This window comes from Scomber scombrus, chromosome 18 (genome assembly GCF_963691925.1).
Source record: "Scomber scombrus chromosome 18, fScoSco1.1, whole genome shotgun sequence".
Classification (NCBI taxonomy): domain Eukaryota; kingdom Metazoa; phylum Chordata; class Actinopteri; order Scombriformes; family Scombridae; genus Scomber; species Scomber scombrus.
In genome coordinates, this window is record NC_084987.1 from 12,968,114 (window position 1) to 12,991,487 (window position 23,374).

The 23,374-nt window shown below is 40.4% G+C and overlaps 3 protein-coding genes across 3 annotated transcripts; 2 read left to right on the forward strand and 1 right to left on the reverse strand.

The window, feature by feature from the left end:
• Positions 1-70: 70 nt before the first annotated feature.
• Positions 71-2,620, forward strand: otop2 (otopetrin 2). Its single transcript, XM_062439283.1, has 7 exons — positions 71-123; positions 422-822; positions 916-1,052; positions 1,146-1,204; positions 1,298-1,422; positions 1,530-2,335; positions 2,450-2,620. Exons 1-7 carry the CDS (start codon positions 71-73, stop codon positions 2,618-2,620), a joined length of 1,752 nt encoding a protein of 583 aa, XP_062295267.1.
• A 1,166-nt stretch (positions 2,621-3,786) lies between these two features.
• Positions 3,787-11,689, reverse strand: hid1a (HID1 domain containing a). The gene is made up of 19 exons (XM_062439146.1): positions 11,575-11,689; positions 10,764-10,913; positions 9,554-9,724; positions 8,499-8,615; positions 7,601-7,707; positions 7,345-7,461; positions 7,047-7,254; positions 6,898-6,954; positions 6,665-6,805; positions 6,480-6,570; positions 6,225-6,376; positions 6,048-6,126; positions 5,714-5,878; positions 5,350-5,577; positions 4,763-4,861; positions 4,505-4,572; positions 4,323-4,414; positions 4,056-4,214; positions 3,787-3,969 (listed from the first exon to the last, which is right to left on the reverse strand). The coding sequence occupies exons 1-19, from the start codon at positions 11,638-11,640 to the stop codon at positions 3,906-3,908; spliced, it is 2,331 nt and encodes a 776-aa protein (XP_062295130.1). The 5' UTR covers positions 11,641-11,689; the 3' UTR covers positions 3,787-3,905.
• A 912-nt stretch (positions 11,690-12,601) lies between these two features.
• On the forward strand, positions 12,602-15,274 carry LOC134000232 (uncharacterized). Its single transcript, XM_062439573.1, has 3 exons — positions 12,602-13,139; positions 13,765-13,882; positions 15,044-15,274. Exons 1-3 carry the CDS (start codon positions 13,123-13,125, stop codon positions 15,266-15,268), a joined length of 360 nt encoding a protein of 119 aa, XP_062295557.1. The 5' UTR covers positions 12,602-13,122; the 3' UTR covers positions 15,269-15,274.
• Positions 15,275-23,374: the final 8,100 nt, after the last annotated feature.

The window sequence follows — 23,374 nt, forward strand, 5'->3', positions numbered from 1 at the left end:
TGGCTGAAGTATCATTAAGTAGCCTCTGTCTCATCTGTTGTTATAATCTGCATTTGGTCAAAGGGACATCATGAAAACTGTAGCCCAACAGATGTTCCGGACCTGCGACAAACTCTTCACAAGGTAATATTCACAGTTTAAGATTGAGGTTGTTTTTTTAGTTTTTTTACAGCTACTATCCAGCTACTATGATGGCTGACACTTTGCCCACAAGGCCCCTATACAGAAAGGTTTCGGTGAAATTTAAATTATATGAAGCTCACAGAAAAATAAAGTTCTAGATTCTGGTGCCCTACTGTACATTTTGAAAGCCTATCTAGGCCTGTAATATTTCAGTGTGAGTTTACAAGAATGTTGTACAGTCAATGGTGTTTATTGCTGTGTTCTGAGAAGCCTACACTTTCAACACTTGTGTTCCTAGAAAAACACTCAATGATGTTCAGGAGGCCCATCCGTCCAACATTGAAACAGCAGCACAGATGGATAACATCCAGCACCTGACTAGTCCTTCCCACCTGTCCATTGTTGAGGATGTGAGAGCGGGTGTGCACCATGTGGAGGCTGTGATGGAGCGAGCCCATCACGGTGGTGGATGGCTCTTGTCCGGCATCATCTGCATTAACATCCTGATCCTGGGCTGTGCCCTGGTCAGCGGCAGTGCCTTCAACAGTGTGGCCATTACTGCTGTGCACAGGCAAATCTTCGTCATCGTTCTCCTCCTCCTCACTATGTTATGGATGCTGTTTTACACAGTGTTCACTTTCCGGAAAGATCAAGCAGTCTTGTTCAAAGACAGCCATGCAGGGCCTGTATGGCTCAGAGGTGAGAACTATTTTACAGTCCTTTTGATATTAAAAGCCTTTGAATTTAGATATCTCATCTCAAGGCTTAATCACTTAAATGTTTATGTTGCAGCTGGACTTTTGCTGTTCGGCCTGCTCAGTTTCCTCATGGACATCTTCAAGATTGCCACTTATGTGGGCTACCTTCACTGTGACTCTGCTGTTAAAGTTGCTTTCCCTGTCGTGCAAGCTGTTTTTTTGTTAATCCAGGTTGATGCATTTTAAGAACACTGTGGTTATACATTACAAGAATATAATTGAGATGACTTGATGAAAACTTAACAAAACATGTTTTGTTGTTAGACCTATTTCCTGTGGATTCATGCAAAGGACTGTGTGCAGCTTCACACAAATTTCACTCGGTAGATAAATTATTTTCTTTACTGCAGACAATTTTCCCTCACTAGAATGTCCTTTTAATTTTTACAGGACATTAATTGTTTTCATTCTTTCAGGTGTGGACTCACTCTTACACTTTCAACAAACCTGGTAGTATGGATGGCAGCTGTTACTGAGGAATCTATTCATCAAACTGAGATTCCTGATCTGAATGTCAGTGTTTCACATAAGATGTACAGAGGTATCTAATGTTTAAAAAAAAAAAAAAAAAAAAAAATTAAAAATGGAATCAATCATTTGATCACTGGTTAAGAATAAAACTCAGAATTGCTGATCTTTCCATTTCAGCCAGCTACGGTGACAAGAAGTGTAAATGTAGTCACTCAGCATGTGGCACCTTCAAAGAGGCCTTCTACTACCTGTACCCCTTTAACATAGAATACAGCCTTTTTGCAGCTGCTATGGCCTACGTCATGTGGAAAAATGTCGGCCGACTTGTAGAGGATCATAGCCACCACAATGTTAAATTCCATCCAAAAGATGTGTGTTTGGGCCCTCTCACAGGAATACTCCTAGTGGTGGCAGGACTTGTAACATTTATAGTGTATGAGATATACATACTAAAAGAGGGGGAGGAGAAGACAAACAAGGCACTGCTGATTCATTTTATCATGAATATAGTAATAGTGAGCATGATGTCCCTCTCCACTATCATCGGCTGTATCATCTACAGGCTAGACCACAGGGAGCACGTGTCAGAGAAAAACCCAACACGCAGCCTGGATGTGGGGCTGCTGGTGGGAGCCTCAATGGGACAGTTCATCATCAGCTATTTCACTATTGTGGCTGTGGTAGCAACAGGAGCCAGAGGCTATCTTAATGCCCTCAACCTGTCGTGGGCTATCCTGACAGTGCTCCAGCTAGGACTACAGAACTATTTCATCATTGAAGGCCTACACCGGGAGCCCTTCCATGTGATGCAGGAAGCAGCTCTGCACACAAATGCCCATGCTTTTCAAGAGCATGCAGAGATGAATCCTGTTGTAGAAAGGAATAAATCAATCTACATCCTTACTTCAAGTTCTCATAAGCTAAGCTTGAAGAGAAGAGTGCTGAAGGAAGTCTGTGCCTTTCTGCTGCTAGCAAACATCATTGTAAGTTTTTGTTTTGTTTTTTTAAAATGTCTGATTAACGGTAACTGTTCCATGTAGTGTTATGCTGTCTTCTGGAAATGTGTCCCACTCATTCACATATTTTTGTATTGACAGTTGTGGATCATGCCTGCATTTGGCGCTCGTCCCCAGTTTGATCACTCCATCGAGATCCAATTCTACAAATTCACAATGTGGGCTGCTATTGTGAATATCGGACTTCCTTTTGGAATCTTCTACCGCATGCACTCAGTCGCCAGTCTCTTTGAAGTATACTTAATCTCTTAGCCAGATTTGTTTTTGAGCATGTAGTATTCATGATCCATTATGTATTAAATGTGTAACCTTTTTTCTTTTCATATTTTAACTACAAAGAATAAATGTTTTAACTCAGTTGTTGGTCTGCTGCCCTAACATTTAAATTCCCATCACTGTTCATTTAGGGATGGTCCAGTGTGCTGGAGTGCAAACATAGCATTACTCTGAATCACAATACTAATTTCAAGTGATAGCATTCATAAGTATGTACATGAAATTTATTTGTCATCAATATACTTGGTCACCTCAGTACTTCAGTAGTCACAGGTTTGAGGACCTTCTGTTGGAGGGAAGAAAGATGGCTTGTTTATTGCAAGCAGTGCTAGGGGAGAGATTTCCTAAGTGTCAGCTGCTTTTTAATTGTGGCAGCCATATAAATGTTGTTCAAGGGTCAAACCTTTACCAGACTGGTTACTGAGAGGGACATGGTGCCATCTAGTGGTCAAGGTGTAATGGGGCTTTCATTATAGAGTGTATTGTGGCCAAGCTACATACAGAGGCACAAGAAATGAATTGAAATATTTTAACTACACTCAAACCACACAGAATAATGTGACCAACACACATTTCACAGATACATATCAATATATATTTTCAGGATAATTTAAGGAAAATACAATTTTTAACATCAAGCATTATTAAGCATAGCTGGCCAGATCAGAAACTGAAACCTGGTCATGTACATAAAAACATACAATCTGTATTATTGTAAATCCTGTAAAGTTACATTGTCACATAAATTACAACAATAATAACGGACAACTCAAAGAGTGCAAATTCACTTTAAAGCATGGCAAGTACGACAAATAATGTGAAACACCAATATCGTGCCGTCCAAGATATGTAACAAGCCTCTGTTGGAAAGCACCACACTTCTTCTATAGCAATTCTGACTGAAAATTTAAACAATATTTCCCCTTTCATGTCTATGCGGTCAAGAAGAGAGCCCTCGGCAAACACTCCAGTCATATCAGTGCTTTGACAGACATTCTGCGGTCTTGAGGTCTGAAGAAATGTACAAACACAGTTGTTTATAGACAATATAATTCAATAATTTCTCCATTGAATCTGACAGGTATCTCTACCTCACAAGTCTAGATGACTTTCCTACCAAAGTTGGTGGTGTGTGGGGCAAGCATTATGATGATTACGAGGCAAGTTAAACACAGTGAGTTTTACGGTGAAACCAGTATATACTGAAGGAAAGAGGAATCCTGGTGTTGAACATTCCCATTCTAGTCAGAAAATGCTCTGCTTACATCCTCTGAATTTCAAAAAGGCGGACATCAGTGTCATACCAGATAGGAGGGTCCACATTGCTAGAATAAAAAAAGATGAAAAAGTTTTAGTCAGCATGTAAAGATGACAGTCTGAATAACTTAGCTCTTAACTTAGCCTTACTCACCGCAAATAGACTACACCCCACATGTAGGTGCGAAACCACATTGCAGTGCCTGCATTGGCCTGATACTTTCTGATGAGGATGGGGTGAGGAACTGGCAGCAGGCCCACTAATGTGCCATGCTGGAGAAACTTGAGGATCTCTGATTCATCTGTCAGACCCCTGCAGGGAAACACATGAGGCTGTTTTAAAATGTTCCTGGGAGCATTGCGAAGGCATCACAGCCAATTTGTGCATGAGAACCCAGACGGAAGAAAACACTTTACATACTTGTCAATGCAGATCTTCTCCACCTGGGGAACTAGCACTTGCAGCAGACGCATGATAGTCTGCAGGGGTAGCTTACACTTCCAAGAGAGGACCTATGACAAAAAGAGTCAAATACTCATTCTGCCAAAGAGATAGAATCTATGAAAAGCTAGAGAAGGCTGATAGGAAAATAAGTTACAGACCCATTCAGGTGTGGGAGCCCAAAATGATGTTGATGATGCACTTGACAAACGTCTTCTCTCCATTTCTGCTTCAGTGTAGAAAACATCCTGTTAAATGTGAGGAAATGGATTTACTAACATGCAAATTCATTTGAAGTAGTACAGCTCATACAAACAGACACACACACACACACACACACACACACACACACACACACACACATACTTCATTGTCTCTGCCTGAGTTTGACTCAGTGTCACTAGTCCCAGTGACTGCACTTTGGTCTGAGGGGACTGTGTCTGGGGAGTCTGTCTTTGGGACTGACACCATGGTACCATCCTCTGATACTTGAGACTTCTCAGTCAGTTTATCAATGCCTGCATGAAAACATATATCAGGAAAAAGTTATTACATAAATAATAAGTCTGTTGATGTTATATATGTTTCTTTCTGTCAACAAACACCATTAAAAAGAGCAAAAACAACAATGATTGTGTTCTCATTTTTGTATCACAGAACTCCATGTTGTCCAAGACCCAAAGGGCTGACTAAATAATGCACTTGTTGCTTTAGTTTTACCTTGGAATGTTCTGAGAATAACAAAAATACAAATCCTCATTTTTATATTTTTGAGAAAATGAGCCAATGGTTCACTTCAACATTTTAAAATGACTGACAAACCAAATATGCCCTTTCTGAATGATCATACAGTTAGTCCAAGTTAGCTTGTATACAGGGCAGATACAGTATCTCCCATACTGTCAGGAGATATTTGCAATATTACAAAAATGAAAAGTAAGTTGAACAAAGAGCCAATTCTCCAAAATGTGCGTTTCAACATTAAATCAGTAACATCAGTCAGTACCTGGCATAGCGATCAGACTGGTTTTCAATGTACCAGGCTCTGCTGGCACTGCAGGGTGAGAGCCCTCCATGGACACAGTCTCCTGGGAGCTGGTGCGGGAAATCACATCTGGAGACTTCCTCTTTCTCTGCAAAGCCTTCTGAATGGAAGCGGAATCAGATGGCAGATTCGCCAGCTGGTGGAACACGTTACGTTTGCGGATGATGGCGTACACCAGGTTACAGTTTCCTGGAGGTGAATGAGAAAGGGACAGATTTCCTAAGCAGATGTGTTGGCTAAAGCTGTGAAACAAAGTCCCAACTAAAACTTCTATCTGCAGTTCCATTCAATCACAGAAATCTGTCACATGTCAGCATTCTCTCACCATCAAACTGGTACTGGATGATATTGTTAAACGCCTCAAGAAGGAAGAATACAAGGTGATGGTTCTGGGCTGCAGAGAACAGGTACCAGCTTGTGGAGAAGGCTTCCAGTAGGTGGAGCAGTTTATTAGCTGCTACCATGGACAGGCTCTTCAAATAGGGAGACACTGTAAAGGAAACAGGAGAAAAGTTAAGCATATAAGTGTGTAGTTAAGTGACACAAACTATAACAGGCATCTTTAATTAGGTGACATCTATTTTTTATGAGATAATAAACTTGAGTCGATATTGTTAAAATATGTGCATTGTCCAACAGATGGCGCCAAAGCAATTCACCATTAACAACAATGGTGAGGAGGCAGTCAAATAGGGGCTGGAGACGCTGATGGCCTGTGGTGATAATCTTGTGGAAGACCTGCAAAACAAACAAAGTGACAGCTGTGAGCCCTGATTGACTGTTTTTTCATTAGGCTGCCATCAAAACAGGATGATGCAATGTGGCAGGCATCTCACCACTATAAGCAGATCAGCATGAGTCCCTGTAAACACTGGGATGTCCATAGGCACATGGATAGAGTAGGGCTTATTCAGGCGCACTCCAAAGTTTCTCTCCCCACTCAGCAGCAGCAAAATGAACACACCAATGTGCATGAGGCCAACACGGGCTGCAGTCAAAGCATACAACACATCAGAAGGGGAATAAATACAAATGCAAAGTAGAGTTTTGTTGGGTGAATGGAAACTAGTAACACAGCAGAGGAGACTTACACTGGTCAGCCCTGGCATCATTAAGGTAGTAGAGAATAGGAACTAGAATATCCAAGACATCACTACTCTTCAGGACAAAAAACAGGAATTTCTGTCGTGGGAACACAAAAGCGATTGTGCTGAATAAGACAGACTTTTAATGCCAAATCTACCCAAAGAAATATTTAATTGTACTTCTTTCCAACCTTATTGAAGTCACAAAGCTTCCAGAAAAGCACCAAAAGCTCTTGGTGGAACTGTATCTTCTTGGTGGAGTTGGGCAGGTAAGTCTGAGTCAAAGGGTTGGTCAGCAGACGAGCAACACCCTTCAGTACAAAGTCAAAGTCCTGCCAATTGGAGAACAAAAAGGAAGGTGTGGGACAAGTGATCTTTGTGTAGATGATCTTCATGTATTTTATAGAAATCGCGATAGGCATACCTCCTCTCTATGAATCCTTGACAAATAATTCACAAACAGGTTTTCAGGGCCTGTAGTCTGCACAAAGATAAAAGCATGAATGATATAAAAACACACATGTACATGTAAGCATCTGATTGGTTTATTTCTGGTAGTCTTTTGTGTTGTACCTCTTGTTCCTCCATGCTGGATGGAGAGGGAGGCCGGTAGGGAACCCCTCCATCATGCTCCAGTGTCACAATGAGGATTTGTACGGCCTGCTCCACTAGCTGCTCCCGGTAGTCAGAGAAGAGCAGATGGTTGTATGGGATGCCATAGCCCACTGGATCATAGGCACACACCACGTTGAGCAGAGAGGTGAACAGTGGTAAGGCATGCCTAGGGACAAAGATATAAAGACCACATTGGTGATTCAAGAATGTGCCATGTCAGTTTTTAGCTAGCATTTTGTGCATTCCAACACCTTACCTATTTTCTGTGGAACAAAAGAATGTCACCCAGGGGTTGAGGACACTGTTGTCTGTTGAAGGAGGCAGGTACATGGCCTCAGAAAAGCAGGTTAGTAACAATCTTAGCAGCTCTGTCCTGGTGAGCATCAGACACAAAAAAACAGATGGCCAAAAAAAAGAAGAGTTTTGGTCAGTCCAACATCAAGATGAGAAGGTAAAGTCTATATGTGACACAGATGTTACTAACGACAGCTGCGCACAGCACCCAGACTTACCTGTTCAAGTCATGGATGTAATTAAGAGGGGGGGACTGTGCGAAGCCCACCCCTGCCTCCCAGATGTATTCACAGCTGTCTATAGACTGCATGTTCTCTACTGAGTCCTGGAAAAACATTCATGAATCTAATTAAGTGCAGGATTAACATTTCCCAGAATATATGATCAATAACATTGCAAATGTGTCTCTAACAAGACCTTGCTTGGTTTTTGGTTCATTCTTTGATGCTTAAGCATTTTTCTAATCAGCCATCTGTCACACAGTTAAAGCAACTAATAGATTCAGCTAAGGTGATGGAAATATTGCTGCAATGGAAAAATGTTGACTGTTGGGACGAGACAGGATGCAAATTACCATCTCTAGTGTCTAATTATAATATTTTGTTCACTGCTCCAACCTCCAAACCCTTCTTTTTCACATTTCTATTGTGCAATTAGAATGTCACCATTTTTCTGAGGGCAGTCTGACTTTATCTGAAGTTTGCAGTAGAGCCTTGTGGTAGTTTTGCATGATGTTATTTACTTAAGAAACAACAGAAAGATGGTGAAATGATGAGCAGAGTTGTGATTGTGATCTGCAAATTTGCAATATGACATGCAACATTCCTGCCTGCCCATAATGGACTAGGAATTCTTCCTGGTAAGACTGACATGCATTATCCATTACGATCTTTTTTCAATGGTTTCTGTTTAGAGGAACTCGGGTGGAAGGTCAGTTGGGCAACTTCAAACCAGGAAGAAGGAAACAGTGTTCAAAAATATTTGTACACTTGAAAAACAACCAGATCATGTTAAACTGCCATAATGTGTCTGTATTTTTTTTCTGAATGGTAATGACATAATAAACTTGCTGACTTTGGATCATGCAGTGACAGGACAGTGATGCTGGGTACTCACAGGGCCTCTCTTGTGGCTATGCACGGTGAAGTCAGGGCAGAAGAGCAGGTCAGCGATAGCCAGGAGCAGCGACTCGGCCAGTGGTCGAGCTCCGTCATCATCATCGAGATCATCTGTCTGGAAAGCATAACATCATAATGTTTGAAACTTGATCGAAATGTTGAATATTTTTCTGTCCAATCAACTGAAACAAATTACGTGAATGGTCAAATTGTAGAATAGGGTGACGAGCCAAATGAAATGGCTCAGTAACAGCTGAAATGATCTTGCGACATATTTCTTGCTCTACAAGGAAAGAGGAAAACACAACTCCTTACAACTGGAATGAGGAAACTACTTTAACTGATTAACTGAGTGAAGGATGAGTCTTGTAATAACCAATGCAACATTATCTGTTGTGTGCTATGCGTGCAGGTGTCCTGGTTGTCTGCTTTGTTTCGCAGACAACTATTTGTTGTACAACGAGGAACATCTAAGGGTGTTTCCAGGTTATTTAATTCTGGGCTGCAGCACACGTCACTCTCCACTGACTGCTGGCGGCTGCTGCTGTGTGCATTTCTCTGTTTTCCCCTACAGTTACTTGTTTTGGTTTGGTTGAGTCGTGTTTCCTCAGTTGTGTTATGTTTTACTTTCTTTCACTCAACGCACATAAATACATCTTAAATGCATGCACACTGCACACCACTGACACAACTGATACCCAAATCCCAGGCTTTAATTCTACTTAGTTACCTTTTTAATTTGGCTTCATGTGGGTGAATTTGGTTTAATAAAGTTTTTTTGTTAAATAATGCCATGGTATATCTCCCATTTGTTGTGGCCACTTGAGCCAAATGGGGCTTGTCTGGTATAGTAGAGGTATTCATTATGTTGTATCATCATGGTATACTATAGTATGACGCTTCATGCAATTATCATGTGCTCAGAGTAAGACTACACAAAAAACAGCTACACTGTCTGATAATCAGCATTAAAAGTGATTCAAAGTGACTTGATTTGTTTTCTTCTTTTTAGGAAAGATGGAAAATAGATTTTTCTTTCCTGAGTGCACTCACCCCAGCCCGCCCAGCACCGGGCACCGTTGACCAGAAGAATCCTCTCCAGTCCTGGTCCTCAAAGATGTACGGAAGGATGCGGGTCAGGATACGAGTACAGTTCAGGATCACCTGCTTCTCCCTCTCTGTAGGGCAGCCAGACTCTGCCCCCTGTACAAGCCTCTCCACTGCCTAAAGAGTTGAGAAAAGGAAGTACACACACACATAGTCACAAACTGATTACATTAAAAATGCAGCTTCATTATTTGACTTCAGACAGAAAAAGCTTGCTCTACCATTTTAAGGTAATGTGCCATCTTATTAGTTTTTGATGATTCATCCAATTCCCTGTGACTGCATTGGTGCCCCTTTTTTATTTATGTTAAGCTTCTTTTTAAGAGTTTAAGAAGTTATTACAAAGTCAATACATGAAGTACAATAACAAATAGCTTGAGGTCTTTATTTGTTCTACAATCAAAACCTATTGTAACACTCTTTTATTAAACATCAAATTCTTAGCAGATCCCAGTATTTTGATTAACTAACCATATCCTTAAAATATTTTTATTTTACTATGCCATCAACTGGGATGATTTTATTATCGAGAACAAAGATACAGTGTCTGAATGTACTCATCTATCCAGAATATAATATATATATATATATATATATGTATATTTCGGTAAACATAAAGTTATGTGGAGTGGCTATTGTTTGTTCAGGAACTACACTGGATATCTACAGCTTGATTCATTTGACAATAAAAATATGTTGCCCATGAGATGGAGACATTTGTTGTTGTTTTGGGCATTTAACAAATACTTTTGTTTGAACATGATTTATTATCTATGTTCAATCAACAACATTCTGCAGCTTGTGCCTAAAATGGGTAACAAATCCCTTTGAATCAGCCCAGCTTCAAGGGCTCTCATCTCCTCCTCTTTATTTAATTAGGCTGCAAGTATCCAGTGTGTCTGTTTTGTTTCTGATAGGCAGCTTCAAACGGAAGCTGGGAGCTAGAAACAGGAAGCAAAGAGAAAGGAAGGGGAGTTGACTCATTTATTCCCACATCTGAGACCATGGGGCTGTGTTTTAATAACAGACTGAGAGAAAAAAATCCTGCATTCTTTTAAAACAACATTATACCATGTTAAAGCCTCAATGCAAGCCTGCCCTCATGCAATCTCATCTGCTGCTACATAGATGCAGTAAAAGTTCATACTGTGTGTACCTTATAGCAGAGGGTCGCTAAATTTGAGGGGGACTCCTCTCGAACAGCTCTTATCTCTGCAGCTGGCACCAGTGCAAAAACATCCTGGACTGTGGTGGTAGTGTCTGCCCAGAACTGGTCCCAGAAGGCATCGTCTGTGGCTTCCACTGGCTGTAGAAAATATGTTTATAATTCAATACCCATATGCCAAATGGAGCATTTTAAGTTAGTAAGACTTGAAATACAAATGACCTGATGATCTTGCATTGTAAAGTAAATATATACAATATATATTGTAACATATAATTTTGCCTTTTGGATCATATTACATTGATGTTAAGTCTTGCATCACTGTCTATTGCTCTTTCAAGGCCTATCTAATGGCAATGTAAACACAGCCTGTATTCTAACAGTGAGGACACATTATCTGGCACACTGATCTAAGCACCTGCCGCATCTGCAAACGTGGTCATTTCCAAACCAACGTCATCAGCTTTGATTTATCTACGCCATCGTTCATCTCTCTGTCTAAACTAAACATGCACAGTTTGAATAAAGGTTTATGGTGTTGGCATCGCAGAATATGCCATCATTTAATCCAACATTTGATGAGAAATACGACGTATTTTGAGTTCGATCCATGCATCGCGTTTATACACATTTTCATAAATATGTAAAATATACGTGAATTATAAAGGCTGTATACAACATCAGACAGTCTGTATTTATGCTACCACATCATAAACGTTATCTCATCTCCTCGGTGATGCGGCGCGCTCATCAGTTTTGTAGGTCTATATAATCTTGTGTTCAGTTAGGAGGCGCATAATACCTGTGTTTTGGTTGTCAGCTGAATCACTGCTTTCCTGAAGTTCAGTTTTGAGTCGGTGGTGCCCATTGCGATTATTACCTTTTATACTAATGGGACTGCCGCCGCTGAGAATCCCTGTTAATCTCACCTCCGTCCGCCGATTGAGTCATTGGTGTAGGCGTTTTTGTCTTTCTCTTTTTTTTTTTACACTATTGGCTGACTGGACTGGCTGCTTTGCAGAGTGTAATTTCCGGGTTGAGAAGATGTCAACCCTTCAGTCCGTTTGTTTTCTTTCCAGCTGCAATGTCTTAACAGTTCCATGCAAATACATATAAATAAATAGGCCAATATAAAAACAATCTGAGTAAAGCATTATCCATTTAATATATCCTCGTCATAATTAAGGCGAAATATGGCACTGTAGCTCTCTGTCTAAGCAGTTTATACATATTTTTCATTAAAGTCGCAGTGGGTATTTCTAATCCCTGAAGCAATAGCCAAATTGCATTTAGCCAGTGTATCGAATACGCGTCCCATTGTAAACAGCGACATCTTTTGGGTATATTATTGTGTCAGGTCAAATATTTGCCAGCAACAGCATCTGTAAAAGGGAAATGTGTGTCGACTTGTTGGCTGATTTAGACCTATTACCATTTTATTAATGAAATCAATAAATTAATGCTGTGTAATTATTCAATTAATCATCGTGTAAAGTCGCAGATTCTGATGTTACACTGCAAAACGTGCGCCAGTGTTATTTTTGTTGCCTTAACTTGCTACTCGTAAATGTCTAATACATTTCCGAAAACAGCCTACCTCTATAACATTAAATATGTGTAAACTGCGCAATAATTATACAGCAAATCATCTCATTAATAACTACCACTTTCTCTCGATTATACCACATTATATCTGACACCACGCATATCATAAAAGCAAAATCGTCGTTGATTTTTTTCCCCGATTTCACCTGAACGTACCATTCAGGGTCTCTGCGCAGCCGCAGTGCCATGTAAACACAACTGTCGCGGCTGGCTGTGGATGTAGCTGAGGCTATTATTACAGCTAGGGTTGAACTAAATCTAAATAAATTTAATATTACTTGAGCTGTGATATGGAGATTCTTAGCCTTTTATGAAAGTAGCCTAGCGGGCTTTCTGTAATATGTGCTGTATACGGTTACTTAAGAGCATAATCAGCTAAGAAGGTTATCTAGCAGAAACGTTAGCTAGCTCTCTCGATAGCTTGTAACTTACGTTTTATCAAGTGGGGCTGGCTCGGTCACTAGCTAGCTCATTAACGCCGGATAGTTAACCAGTTACATAAAGTATCCGCTTAGTTTAATTACATCAGATTTCTTTCCTGAGATAATGGTTAACTTTATCACATAATTGTTCAGTATAAATAGCTAGTCAGGCAAGGCTAGTTTGCTAGCTCAGTTGATAGGCCATCGAGTGTCAGGAAACAAGCTAAAAAAAAAGCCGATAACGTCAACTAGCCGGGTCCTCCAGGCTGGTCAGAATAAATACAAAGGAAATTCTTCGAGATTGATGCCTTCAGTGTCATCACATGTTGACTGAAAACAGGTGAGTGAGGCGTACAGTGCTTTATTTATCGATAAGTGATCATATAGCTAGCGTTAACGCTGTATGTTAAAAACACACAATGGATCCTTTTAAGATGCAGTAACGTTACTGTGGCCTTAAATGTCCACTTGCAGCAGCCATTTAAAATAATAATTATTGGCATTTTTCGAGCAAATTCTTAGGTTTCACTCATTGGAGCAGCAGTAGGCCTTGTTGATTACAGCCGTGTTTGTCGATTATTTAATGAGCTTACTCTGTTATCTTTGTTTTGTTTTGACCTTGGTAACATGGCTAGCTTGTTGTGGAAACGAAAGTGGGAGCATTATGTAATGGCTGTTCATACGGATATATATTTATATATTTATGAATATATATTTATATATACACATATGTATTTATTATGTAAATGGGGTCGTGGATGTGTATACAGAATAAATAATGGCATAAAGTCTGTGTTAGCCTAAAAGCCTACCAACCTTCCTTAGATGTACTGACTTCAAGTGCTGCTTCTATGTTTTTTAAGATTGTTAGTATTGGAGTATTGTGTGACCACCACCTGTTTTGCTCAGTGTAAGTGTGTGTGTTTTTTTTTAATTGTCTGTGTTTGTACTTGTGCCCTAAGCAGGAAGCGGCAGCGTGGTGGCCATGATGAGGAGAGCAGCCACCTGGTGCCCCAAGCCAAAAGGCAAAGCAGAGCTCATCCTCTCTCTCCTGAGCCAGGACGGGATGCCTGGGACTCTGAGGTACAATAAACAGTCAAATTGAAATCATATCTTAATACTGATGTGGAGTGTGAATTGTAACAAAACCAGGCAAAAAGTTGTCCTGTGCTGAAATCCACCCTCCGAACCTGCAGCTTGCTCAGTGAGATTTTCCCTTTACGTGAATGGCTCAACACTGCTAATATTATATTTACATTAAATCCTCAACTGAGGACCTTCACGTCTAGTTTAGCAGATTGAGGCCCATTGTCTGGAGTCTGGACATTTGGATCCAGCCTTAAACTAACATTTGCCCAAATATACCAAAACTGCTGCTACTTAAAATTTAAGTAGCAGCAGTTTTGGTATATTTTGGGCTGCATACACACTTCACTTGAATCAAACCAAAGAAAGAAAACAAGATACATTGTGGCGTTTTTAGTTGCAGTCTATTTCCTGTTTACACAGACTCTTCACAAACTAAGAGCTGTGAACATCACATCATATGGACTGACTACAACCATCATCCGGCATCATCAGTCCAGAAAATTATGCTAAACCGTGCTTTACTGTGTGTAAAGTGTTAATCTAGCTTGTTTAGCTCATGTGGAAATGGCTAGGTTAGCATCATGAGCATTATTAGTTATTAGAGCCATGAAACTCGTGAAAAATGCAGCCAGTTTGTCTGTTCTGGGCTATGGTGGTGCAACATGGCTTGATGATAAAAGTAATTGTAAGTTGCAGCTCAAGTTAACAAAACGTCTTACGCAATTATATCAATCGATCACTTAATCAACACTTCTCACGATCAAGAGATGCAGTTAGTTTTTTTTAGTTATACTTTTGTCACATATTTACTATCAGAAAATCCGGTGGTTGGTCTGTCTGCTTTGTGTTAACACCAAAGGTGAATCAGAGTTTCCTTGGAAGCCAACCAAGACCCTCCTGTTTAAAGTGGTCTTGGTTTGACATTTCATACTATCCTAAGTGAATTCAACAACCAGCTTTGGAAAATGTCAAGACTCACCCCAAAACATGTCAGCTTTGAGTTGTTTTTTTGTTTTTTCAAAAATGAAATCTGCTTTGAAATCAGTGTTCATGTGAATGTGGAACATTTAGATATTGATTCATCCGTAGCTCTTGTTTTTAAACCATGGACAAAGGTTTGTTGTCATACTGCTAATGTTGACATCCTGATTTTAGTCATCCAACAGTGAGAGCAGCAGCAGCATCAGTAGTCCAGAACATGTGGCTGGGAGCTGCAGCAGTCGATGTGCTGTGGGCCCCTGCAGTCCCCCAAGCTCAGCCGACTACTCCGAACTGGCCGGCCCTACAAACCTGGTGACCTACCTGCAGATCAACCGCATCCTGAAGGAGGCCCACTTCCAGAGTCTGCATAGCCGAGGTCAGCTCACAGACACGCGATGACCTAATCTCCCTCTGTCGGCCACCAGAGTCCCTGAAGCTCAGAGCATCACACGCTGAATCACTTCACTCAGCTCTTCCTCACTCATCTCCAGTTACTGTGATATCTCACAGCTCTGTTCTCTACATATCTGTGGATGGAGACCAGTTCCTGGTCACGTATCTGGAGGGGGTTCATCATTCAAATAAATCAAAGTGATAATCATTTTAGCAATAATAACTGTGTGATCAACTCAAAACATTTTTTTGTGATCAACCTGTTTTTTATCCAGTCTGGTTTACATGCTGCTCGAAGAGCCTTTATAGTGACTGATTGGTAATAATGATGAATCCCTGTGTTTTGTCTCAAATGTTGTATGAAAACAGTACTACTGGAGCTGCAGAAATGGCACCAAACACAATTTTAGGCCGGTCAGATGTGACTCGTTTAGTCTGCTAGTAGGTTACTTGGGTTGTATCATGCTGAATCTGATGTCTGTGTAGGTACATGGACCAGTCTCAGGGAGGATTTGCACTTGTCGAGGATAATGGCTCATTTGCTTTTATATTCAGACAGGGATTCCTTTACGGGAGGTTGTAGAAGCCACGGGTGTTACATTTTCTGTCCTGCCTCTTTTGTTTGTTTGTAGAATGTCCCCAAATCCAGATTTCAATTAGTGTAAAAGTGAAACCACGGAAGAAGTCATTTGATTTTGGTGCAGAGGAGGAATTTTAAGGTTTCTTAACACTGCAAAAGTGCAATTTTGAACACTTTTGTCAATTTCCCATGAACTACTGCACTTATTTAAACAATTTGGCACATCCCTCATTCAAACATCAGCACAGTGAGATGCTTATCTAGTTCCAAATATTTTCTGAACATATTATTATTATTATTATTATTATAATTATTATTATTATTATTAAGATATTGTGCAGCCTTTGCAATGGTACACACATTTTTTATGCTTTATTTTCTCATGATTGTGGAGTAAGTATTTCATGATGTCGATAAAAATAATCTTTCGTTTTCCTGTGATCACAGCATCAATTATTTAATTGTTTTTATTTCATTTTATTTCCATAATAACCATGTAGACTGGGATATCGTGATCATCTATAATCAGTAAGGTTGCCAAATGTAGCAGGTCATATTTGATATCATAATTTGACACCATGTGTTATGTGTTAAGCTAATGCAACTACACTACTGCTAATATTGCTGTAATATTCCCCTACAGGGAGTGATGGTGCACCTGTGGCAGTAAGCTACAATATAATGACCTTGGACGTAAGCAATATCACGGCCGGATCGCCTCATGTATTTGGATTATAGATGATTGCTACATCTTGCACACTTTTTCTAATAATCATGTGAAAGATCAGATTTTTTTTTTCTCCCAAAGTTGATCACGAGAGAACAAAGATTAATATGTTGAGATCATGAAATAATTTCATCATGAGAGCAGGTCAGCCATTTAAAAATGTTCTTATGATGACAAAGAGAAAACAAAACAGTAGATATAACCATAGTCTCTACAACCTTCCATACTTCTTAGACTTTCTCTTTTTTGGTTTTGGTTTTGGTTTTTTTGTGTGTGTTTTTTTTGCTATGGAGGGCTGTTTGAAGTAGCATTTAAGCACATAGGGAAATGTAATTATTTCTGTCCAGAGAGGGTTATAGTCTTAAGGAACAAAAAGACATTCCCCTGGCTTGGTTTGTAATATTACTAGAGCCACTAAAATGCTGTTATTGCAGACCAGCCTCTCTGCCTGTGCACTACCATTCGATGGTTTCTGTACAAGTACCAGCCTCTCTGCCTGTGCACTACCATTCGATGGTTTCTGTACAAGTGTCCCTGTGCACTGAACATCCAAGCACTGACCGTGAGGTTGTGCATCTCTCCTTTTTCTTAAAGTGGGATTGGTTTCACTGCTGAACCCTTAACCCAGGAGCAAGCTCAGCTTTTTATTTTCCTTCTTTTTTTCTTTTTTTTCAGAATGGTGTGTCAGAAATGAAAGCATTTTGAAGATGTGGTTTATTTTTTTCAATGATATATTTTTTGTATTTAGTAATGTACATGACATTAACATGCCATTGATCGTTTTTGTTTTTGTAAATATCCATTCATTTCAAAAAATAAAAATTAATGTTTTTGAACAAAGGCAAATCTTTTTTTCCCGTAAGAATAATTTTCATGCTTTGTCATGTGATAGCAGGCTACAATGTCGAGGCTGCACTTGGCATTTTTTAAAATTGTATAATAAATCTTTAAGATGCTGTTGCTTGGATAATCTGGGACCATCCACACTTGTGCATCAGTGAGGAAACACTCATTTAGGTTTGTATGCTATAGGTTGTATCTGCAAACAGGAATTTCCTCTACCCCCACATCTTCTTTCTTTTTCCAAATAACCATTAATGAATGACTCCTTGTGCATTGAGACCATCATTAATGAGATATGACCTATGTCTAAGGGAGGAGCAGTGAAAGGTTTCTTTAATTAGCACACTACATGTCCTTGTCTTGTCACAGACACAGTAACAGATTACATACATTAATGCACCACATGTAACCACGGTTACCTTGCCTGCTACTGTGGGTCCTCATTACTTGGCTCCTTTGATTCCCCCACTCCACCTCGACTAAGCTAGAGATGAAGAATGAGCTAATGATAATTCAGGATTTGAAATATTCCTGCATGACAGCGTAGCTCTTTCTTTTCACAGGTGCTCACCCTCTTGTTATGTACAGCACAGTAACATATAGAGAGGCAGTAAAAATGAGTCGTAAGTGTTGCTTTCAAATTAGCATCATCTGAGGGATCCCTGTTTGTAGGGGGCTGTTTGTATCTTTAGACAAACATGTTAGATCCAGGAAAGTGCAATGTACTAAAGGTGGTGAGGAAGCAGTTAGGAGTAGCTTGTATAAATGTTATCTCTGATCATTCAAATTTGTGTTCGAAAAAAACATATTTAAGAAATTGTGTTGACCAAAATGCAAATTCAGTTAATCCTTTCCCTGTTCCCTGTCAGACTTTTTCAAACTATTGTAGTTTGTTAACAGCAGATGTCTGGAGTACACATGTTCATGAAAAGATCAGTAGAGGGCAGCACACTCTGAGTGTTAGCTGGACAACAGAGTGAAGTCGGTCTGAATCTCATACATTTTGGGGGATTTTACAACAGAATCCAAATGTGTGGGCAACGAGGACGATATTTATCTTTAATCTGTTTTCACGCAAACACACATGCATACCCATACTGTCCTTCCCACGCAGCACACAGATATGAAGGTGGGCGGTGATGAATGGCTCATATCAGTTGAGTGGAGAGGCAGGAGAGAGTTAAATGAACTGTCCTTGTTCTGGGGTCTATGTATGCGCATACATTGTTATATTTTTACCGTGGCCAGCGAAAAATCTGGGTTAGTCTATGACTCCGTTTCTTTGTGTCCTCTCTGCTAAGATTCCCATCTCTCCTCAAAGGCGAAAGCACAGCGAACATCAGCTGCACACAACAAAGCAGACAAACTACTGTATGTTTTCTATTTATCAGTGTCCAGTTCACCTTCAACTTTCAGACTTGCAAATATAAAATCTCCATGAATAACCTCACACCTGCCCAAGATTATTTTGGCAAATAAAAAGACAAACTGCTCACAGAACAGTCCTTCAAATGAGCGGCTTTGGTATACGCAATAAAACAAATTATATTATGGCTAAAGGAGCATGAGAAAATAAATCAAAAGTGAGTTAATCTGCTGATCTGGTCACCCTTGCGTCTCGTTGCCAGACTTTGGCTGAAATATATTTGGGCAGCTGTTGCCTGGCATGAGATGGTGATTGGGTTGGCATCAAGTATGCTGTTTTCCCTCGACAGCCAACACAAACATCTGCTTTGCCTCCCCACCACCGTATCGCCCAATATCAAACAACAAAGCTCGCCTGCTCTGCTGACCCCATAGCCGTCCGAGGAATTAATGACCCACCAAGCAAATTAGCGGTGCCCTATTGCCCCATCCTGGCTGGAGCAGGGAAAAGGGAAAGCCGTGGCAGGAGAACAAGGAGAAGGAAGGGTTAGTGGGTCAGGATGATAAAATACTTCACACGTCAAGATTTAAGATGGATCTATATTCAGGGAATATTGGTATGTTTTCACTCATTCTATGGAAGGCTGATATTATTTTAGAGCCGTGTTGATAGATTAAGACAAGTTCTTGCAGAATTATTGTTAAAAATTGATGGTTTTCTGAAAAGGTGTGACATGGATCTTTTGTGCAACGTATCTAAGAAAGTAGAGTATTACTCATCCCATGGTAGCAGTGGAAGCCAGTTGAGGACAGATGTTGTTAAAATACAAAATATATGACTATTAAGTCACTGCACTCAGACTGAAACAACCTGCTCTTAAGTTAAAAGAAAAAAAGAGGATCTGCTTCCTCATCTTCCGTGAGCAAACCTACACTGCTCCTGAGAATACCCACTCTTTCAACTGTTGCTGTCAGGGTGCGGAGAGGAGAACTGGGTTATCTCAACGACTGTAGCCTAAACATGCTGCCTCAATGCAGCTGAGAAACACTCGTCATTTCCCTAAGCAAAAAGAAAGCAAACAGTACAGCCACTCTCTATAGAGCTTGGGCTGTCTGTCTGCAGTTTTAATGCTTTGAACAGACTGAACACAGAACTAAGATAACGGCCAGGCTTGGCATGCTTGGGTCAGTGTCTCCGGTTCCACTTTATGGCCTCCCTATTCAATTTCACACAAAGCGCTTCAGAGACAATGTACAGTAGATTGTTTTCATTGCACAGCGAAGTTACAGTCAAGGCCCCGATCAATCATAATAAATGTTCACCCCAGAAGAAAGAAAGAGAGGCTGTGAGCAGTTTTCTGCCCCACAGGCCACACACATCCCTCCTTTTATGGCTGCTTGTAAGATGGTCTTGCTGAAGCTGAGAATATTCACTCACACAGGCTTGTATTTGTAAAATGTGATATTTACGTTGTTCTTGTTTTGCCCTGTTCAGCTGTTGACACTCACAAGCTTTCAGCCCAGAGCGTCCTGGGAAGCAGAAGTGCAATAGTTTAGAGAGAGTCATGCTAAGTGAGACTGTTTAGGGTTGGCTGGGTAGAGCATGCACTCAGCGCACCACCATATAGACTGCTGTTTTCTAAATGGCTGCTATTAACTGAGTAGGAATAGGGTGCACTCAGGCCTGTGTTGTTAGCTCAGGGAGAACAGGCTACATGGCTCACACAGCCTGGTGTCGTCTCCACACGGCTGACCTGCCACACTGGCATGTTTCATCACCAGTGGACTGATATGGCGCCGCTCACAGCCACCAAGGTGCAATTTGTTGCATTTGGACTATAACTGTCAGGAAGAGATATACCCTCACTTAAATAGCTGCCCATAATCTGCCCCTCTCCTTGTATTATCCTAATTGAACCCATGGGCAGCCAACGCCATCAATAGCTGAGCTCATCTGCAAATTAATAAAACATGGGCCCTCACCAAATCTATGTCTGTGATAGAGCTTGAAGCTACTTAGACACACTAAAGGGGAGTGTTTGTGATTGTTATTCGCAAAAAGAAATGGAAGTGCAATAAAATGTTCTCATTTTGTTTTTCAACAGTGATGAGCACGAGTTCTTGATGACTCCCACGGTCCAACATGTATTCCCAATGAGCTCCTCTTTCTCCTTCCGCTTCCTTCTCCCTCCTTTTCATAATGGAAATGCTTATTAAAGCCATCATACACCTTTTACCTAAACATCCTTTTGCAATTTAGCCTGTAATGTGGTAATGCTACATCACTGGCTACAGGGCTTTGAGGTGCAGATTCCAACTGATTCAACAGGTGATCACCAAGCAGGATGTTTTTTTTTCTCTATCACTGCTGACTGCTGTTGAGCCATTTATTCCATGGTCAGGAGTGAGACATGCTGGCACCATCAACAAGTGCCTTATCAGCAGAAGTACAGGGGGGGCTTTTGACTTTGTGTTTATTTTGACTGTCTGGACTGATGCCCAGCATGATGTGGGAGACGATGTAAGAGGTGGTCATCATAATAAGACCTAGATCTTAATAACAACAAATCCTGGAGGACACTAAAAAAAGCAGCCAGAGCTTATTAAAGACATCTATCATGTCTGTTAGGCCAGTAGTCACTCCTCCTCCTTGTATCAACCCTCCTCCTCCGTCTATTGGTGATCACTCCTTTGTTGAACGTGAAACCAAGGCCGTGGTGACCAAACTTTCTTCTCCTTTCTCCTCATTCTCTCTCCCACACATTTTTCTTCTGTGTAGCATAAGTCGCTAGGTTTTCACACACAGAAAACCCCCAAGGCAGACTTTCACAGACTGTGACCTCCTACTGTTCTTCCAAAAGGAAGGCCAAGCCCAAAGTGGCATCACACTCTGAGGGAAGGCAGGACTCTTCCAATATCAACACAACGTACCTGGCTTTGAGTGCACCTCAAAGCTTTTGGTCTATTCACAGGCTTATTTTACAGCGCAGTCAGTGTGTGCTGATGAAAAAACCTCCTCTCTGGACATAAAGAAAGGAATGCTGTAAAAGCTGGAAGGCCATGACAACTTGATGAGCCATCAAGACCGACTGTGAACAACCAGAAACATGGAGAGAAAAGGCTGACATCACAACGCTCGGGTATATGGAGTCATGGATATATGGACAAAATAGAAAAACAAACTGACTCTCCAAAGGAAACAGTGAGTAATCCTTGGACAGGGTATTGTTTGGGCACGCACAAGATTGTTGAAACACCTCGATGCCACAGTGAATGATGGTGCACACTTGTCTATGCTGGACCAGTTACAGAGTTGGGGTGGGGTGGGTGGGTGGGGGGGGGGGGGGGTTGTAAAAACACGAGTAATCATCAAACTAGAAAAGAAACAAGTTCCCATGAACAATATACACACAGACGAGCTGTTTTCTCAAAGCCTTGATGGTTGTGCTTTTGTAACACGCATACAAAAAGAGGAAAAATTGAAAAAAAGTAAAAATTCTCATATTCTCACCTCCTCTGAAGATGAACACTTTCGCCACATTGTATAACACAGGCTGATAAAGGCACTATAAACTACACAAAAAAGGCTAAGTAGTAAGTGGAGTTGGAATTAAATTAAGTGCATTTGCTGAAGTACTGCGCTTGTATTTAATTTTACTGGCACTGTTCTTGAATACTTCTACTTTGTGAGACTTAATTCCACTAATTTCAGAGGGAAATATTGCACATTTAAAGAGGCACTCCACTGATTTCACACATGACGTTTAGTCGTCATGAATAGTGCTACTCAGCCTGTGAAAAAACAATTGTATAACATTGCCTGTGGCTCTGGAGGGAGCTTTTTAGAGTTTGTAAAAAAAATCTCAGTTTGGGCTTCACACCTAATTTTTGTAACAGAAAGCCAGCGTTACAAACTGGAGGTGTGTAATTTGAAAGAAGTGGCTGTGTAGGAGGCAGACGGTGTCTTATGATAGAGAGCTGTATTATGGGAAATGTTGTTTTTGCGGCTTAAACTAGGGAACTAGGGACTAAAACTCAGGATATTTCGGCCTCTGCTGCTTCAGTTTTCACTATTGTTTTAAAAGAAATATGCCTCCTCTGAGTCCCTCAAATTTGTGAAGGTTCAATACTAAAAAACATACAAGTTCAGCACTAAACATACTATTTTAGGTCAATAATGATGTGATCATATAATCCATTGTTGGATTTCACGATCAAATATATTAAGTAGTTTAACCCATTACTTTAAAACGTTCTAAACAGCTTTGTATATTAATAATTTACTGTCTTGAAAGGGACCATTCTTCTGAAGAACACTTACTTTTGATACTTAAGTTGTAATTTCTGCTCTCGTTTTTTACTTTTATGGTTAAATGTCATTATTAGGACTGAATCGGAAACATTGCCAAAAAAAGAAACCTAACACAAATGTGTCTCACCCAGTGTGGCCTTCTCAACAGTAAGGTCTCATGCATTGAGCTGTCTCCATTCTATTTAATGATTTACTCCTTCCAAAACTTCAGTGGAAACATAATATTTTACATCCCTTTGAATGTCTTGTGTAGTGCAACAAAGCGTAATGTCGACTTTCATTACT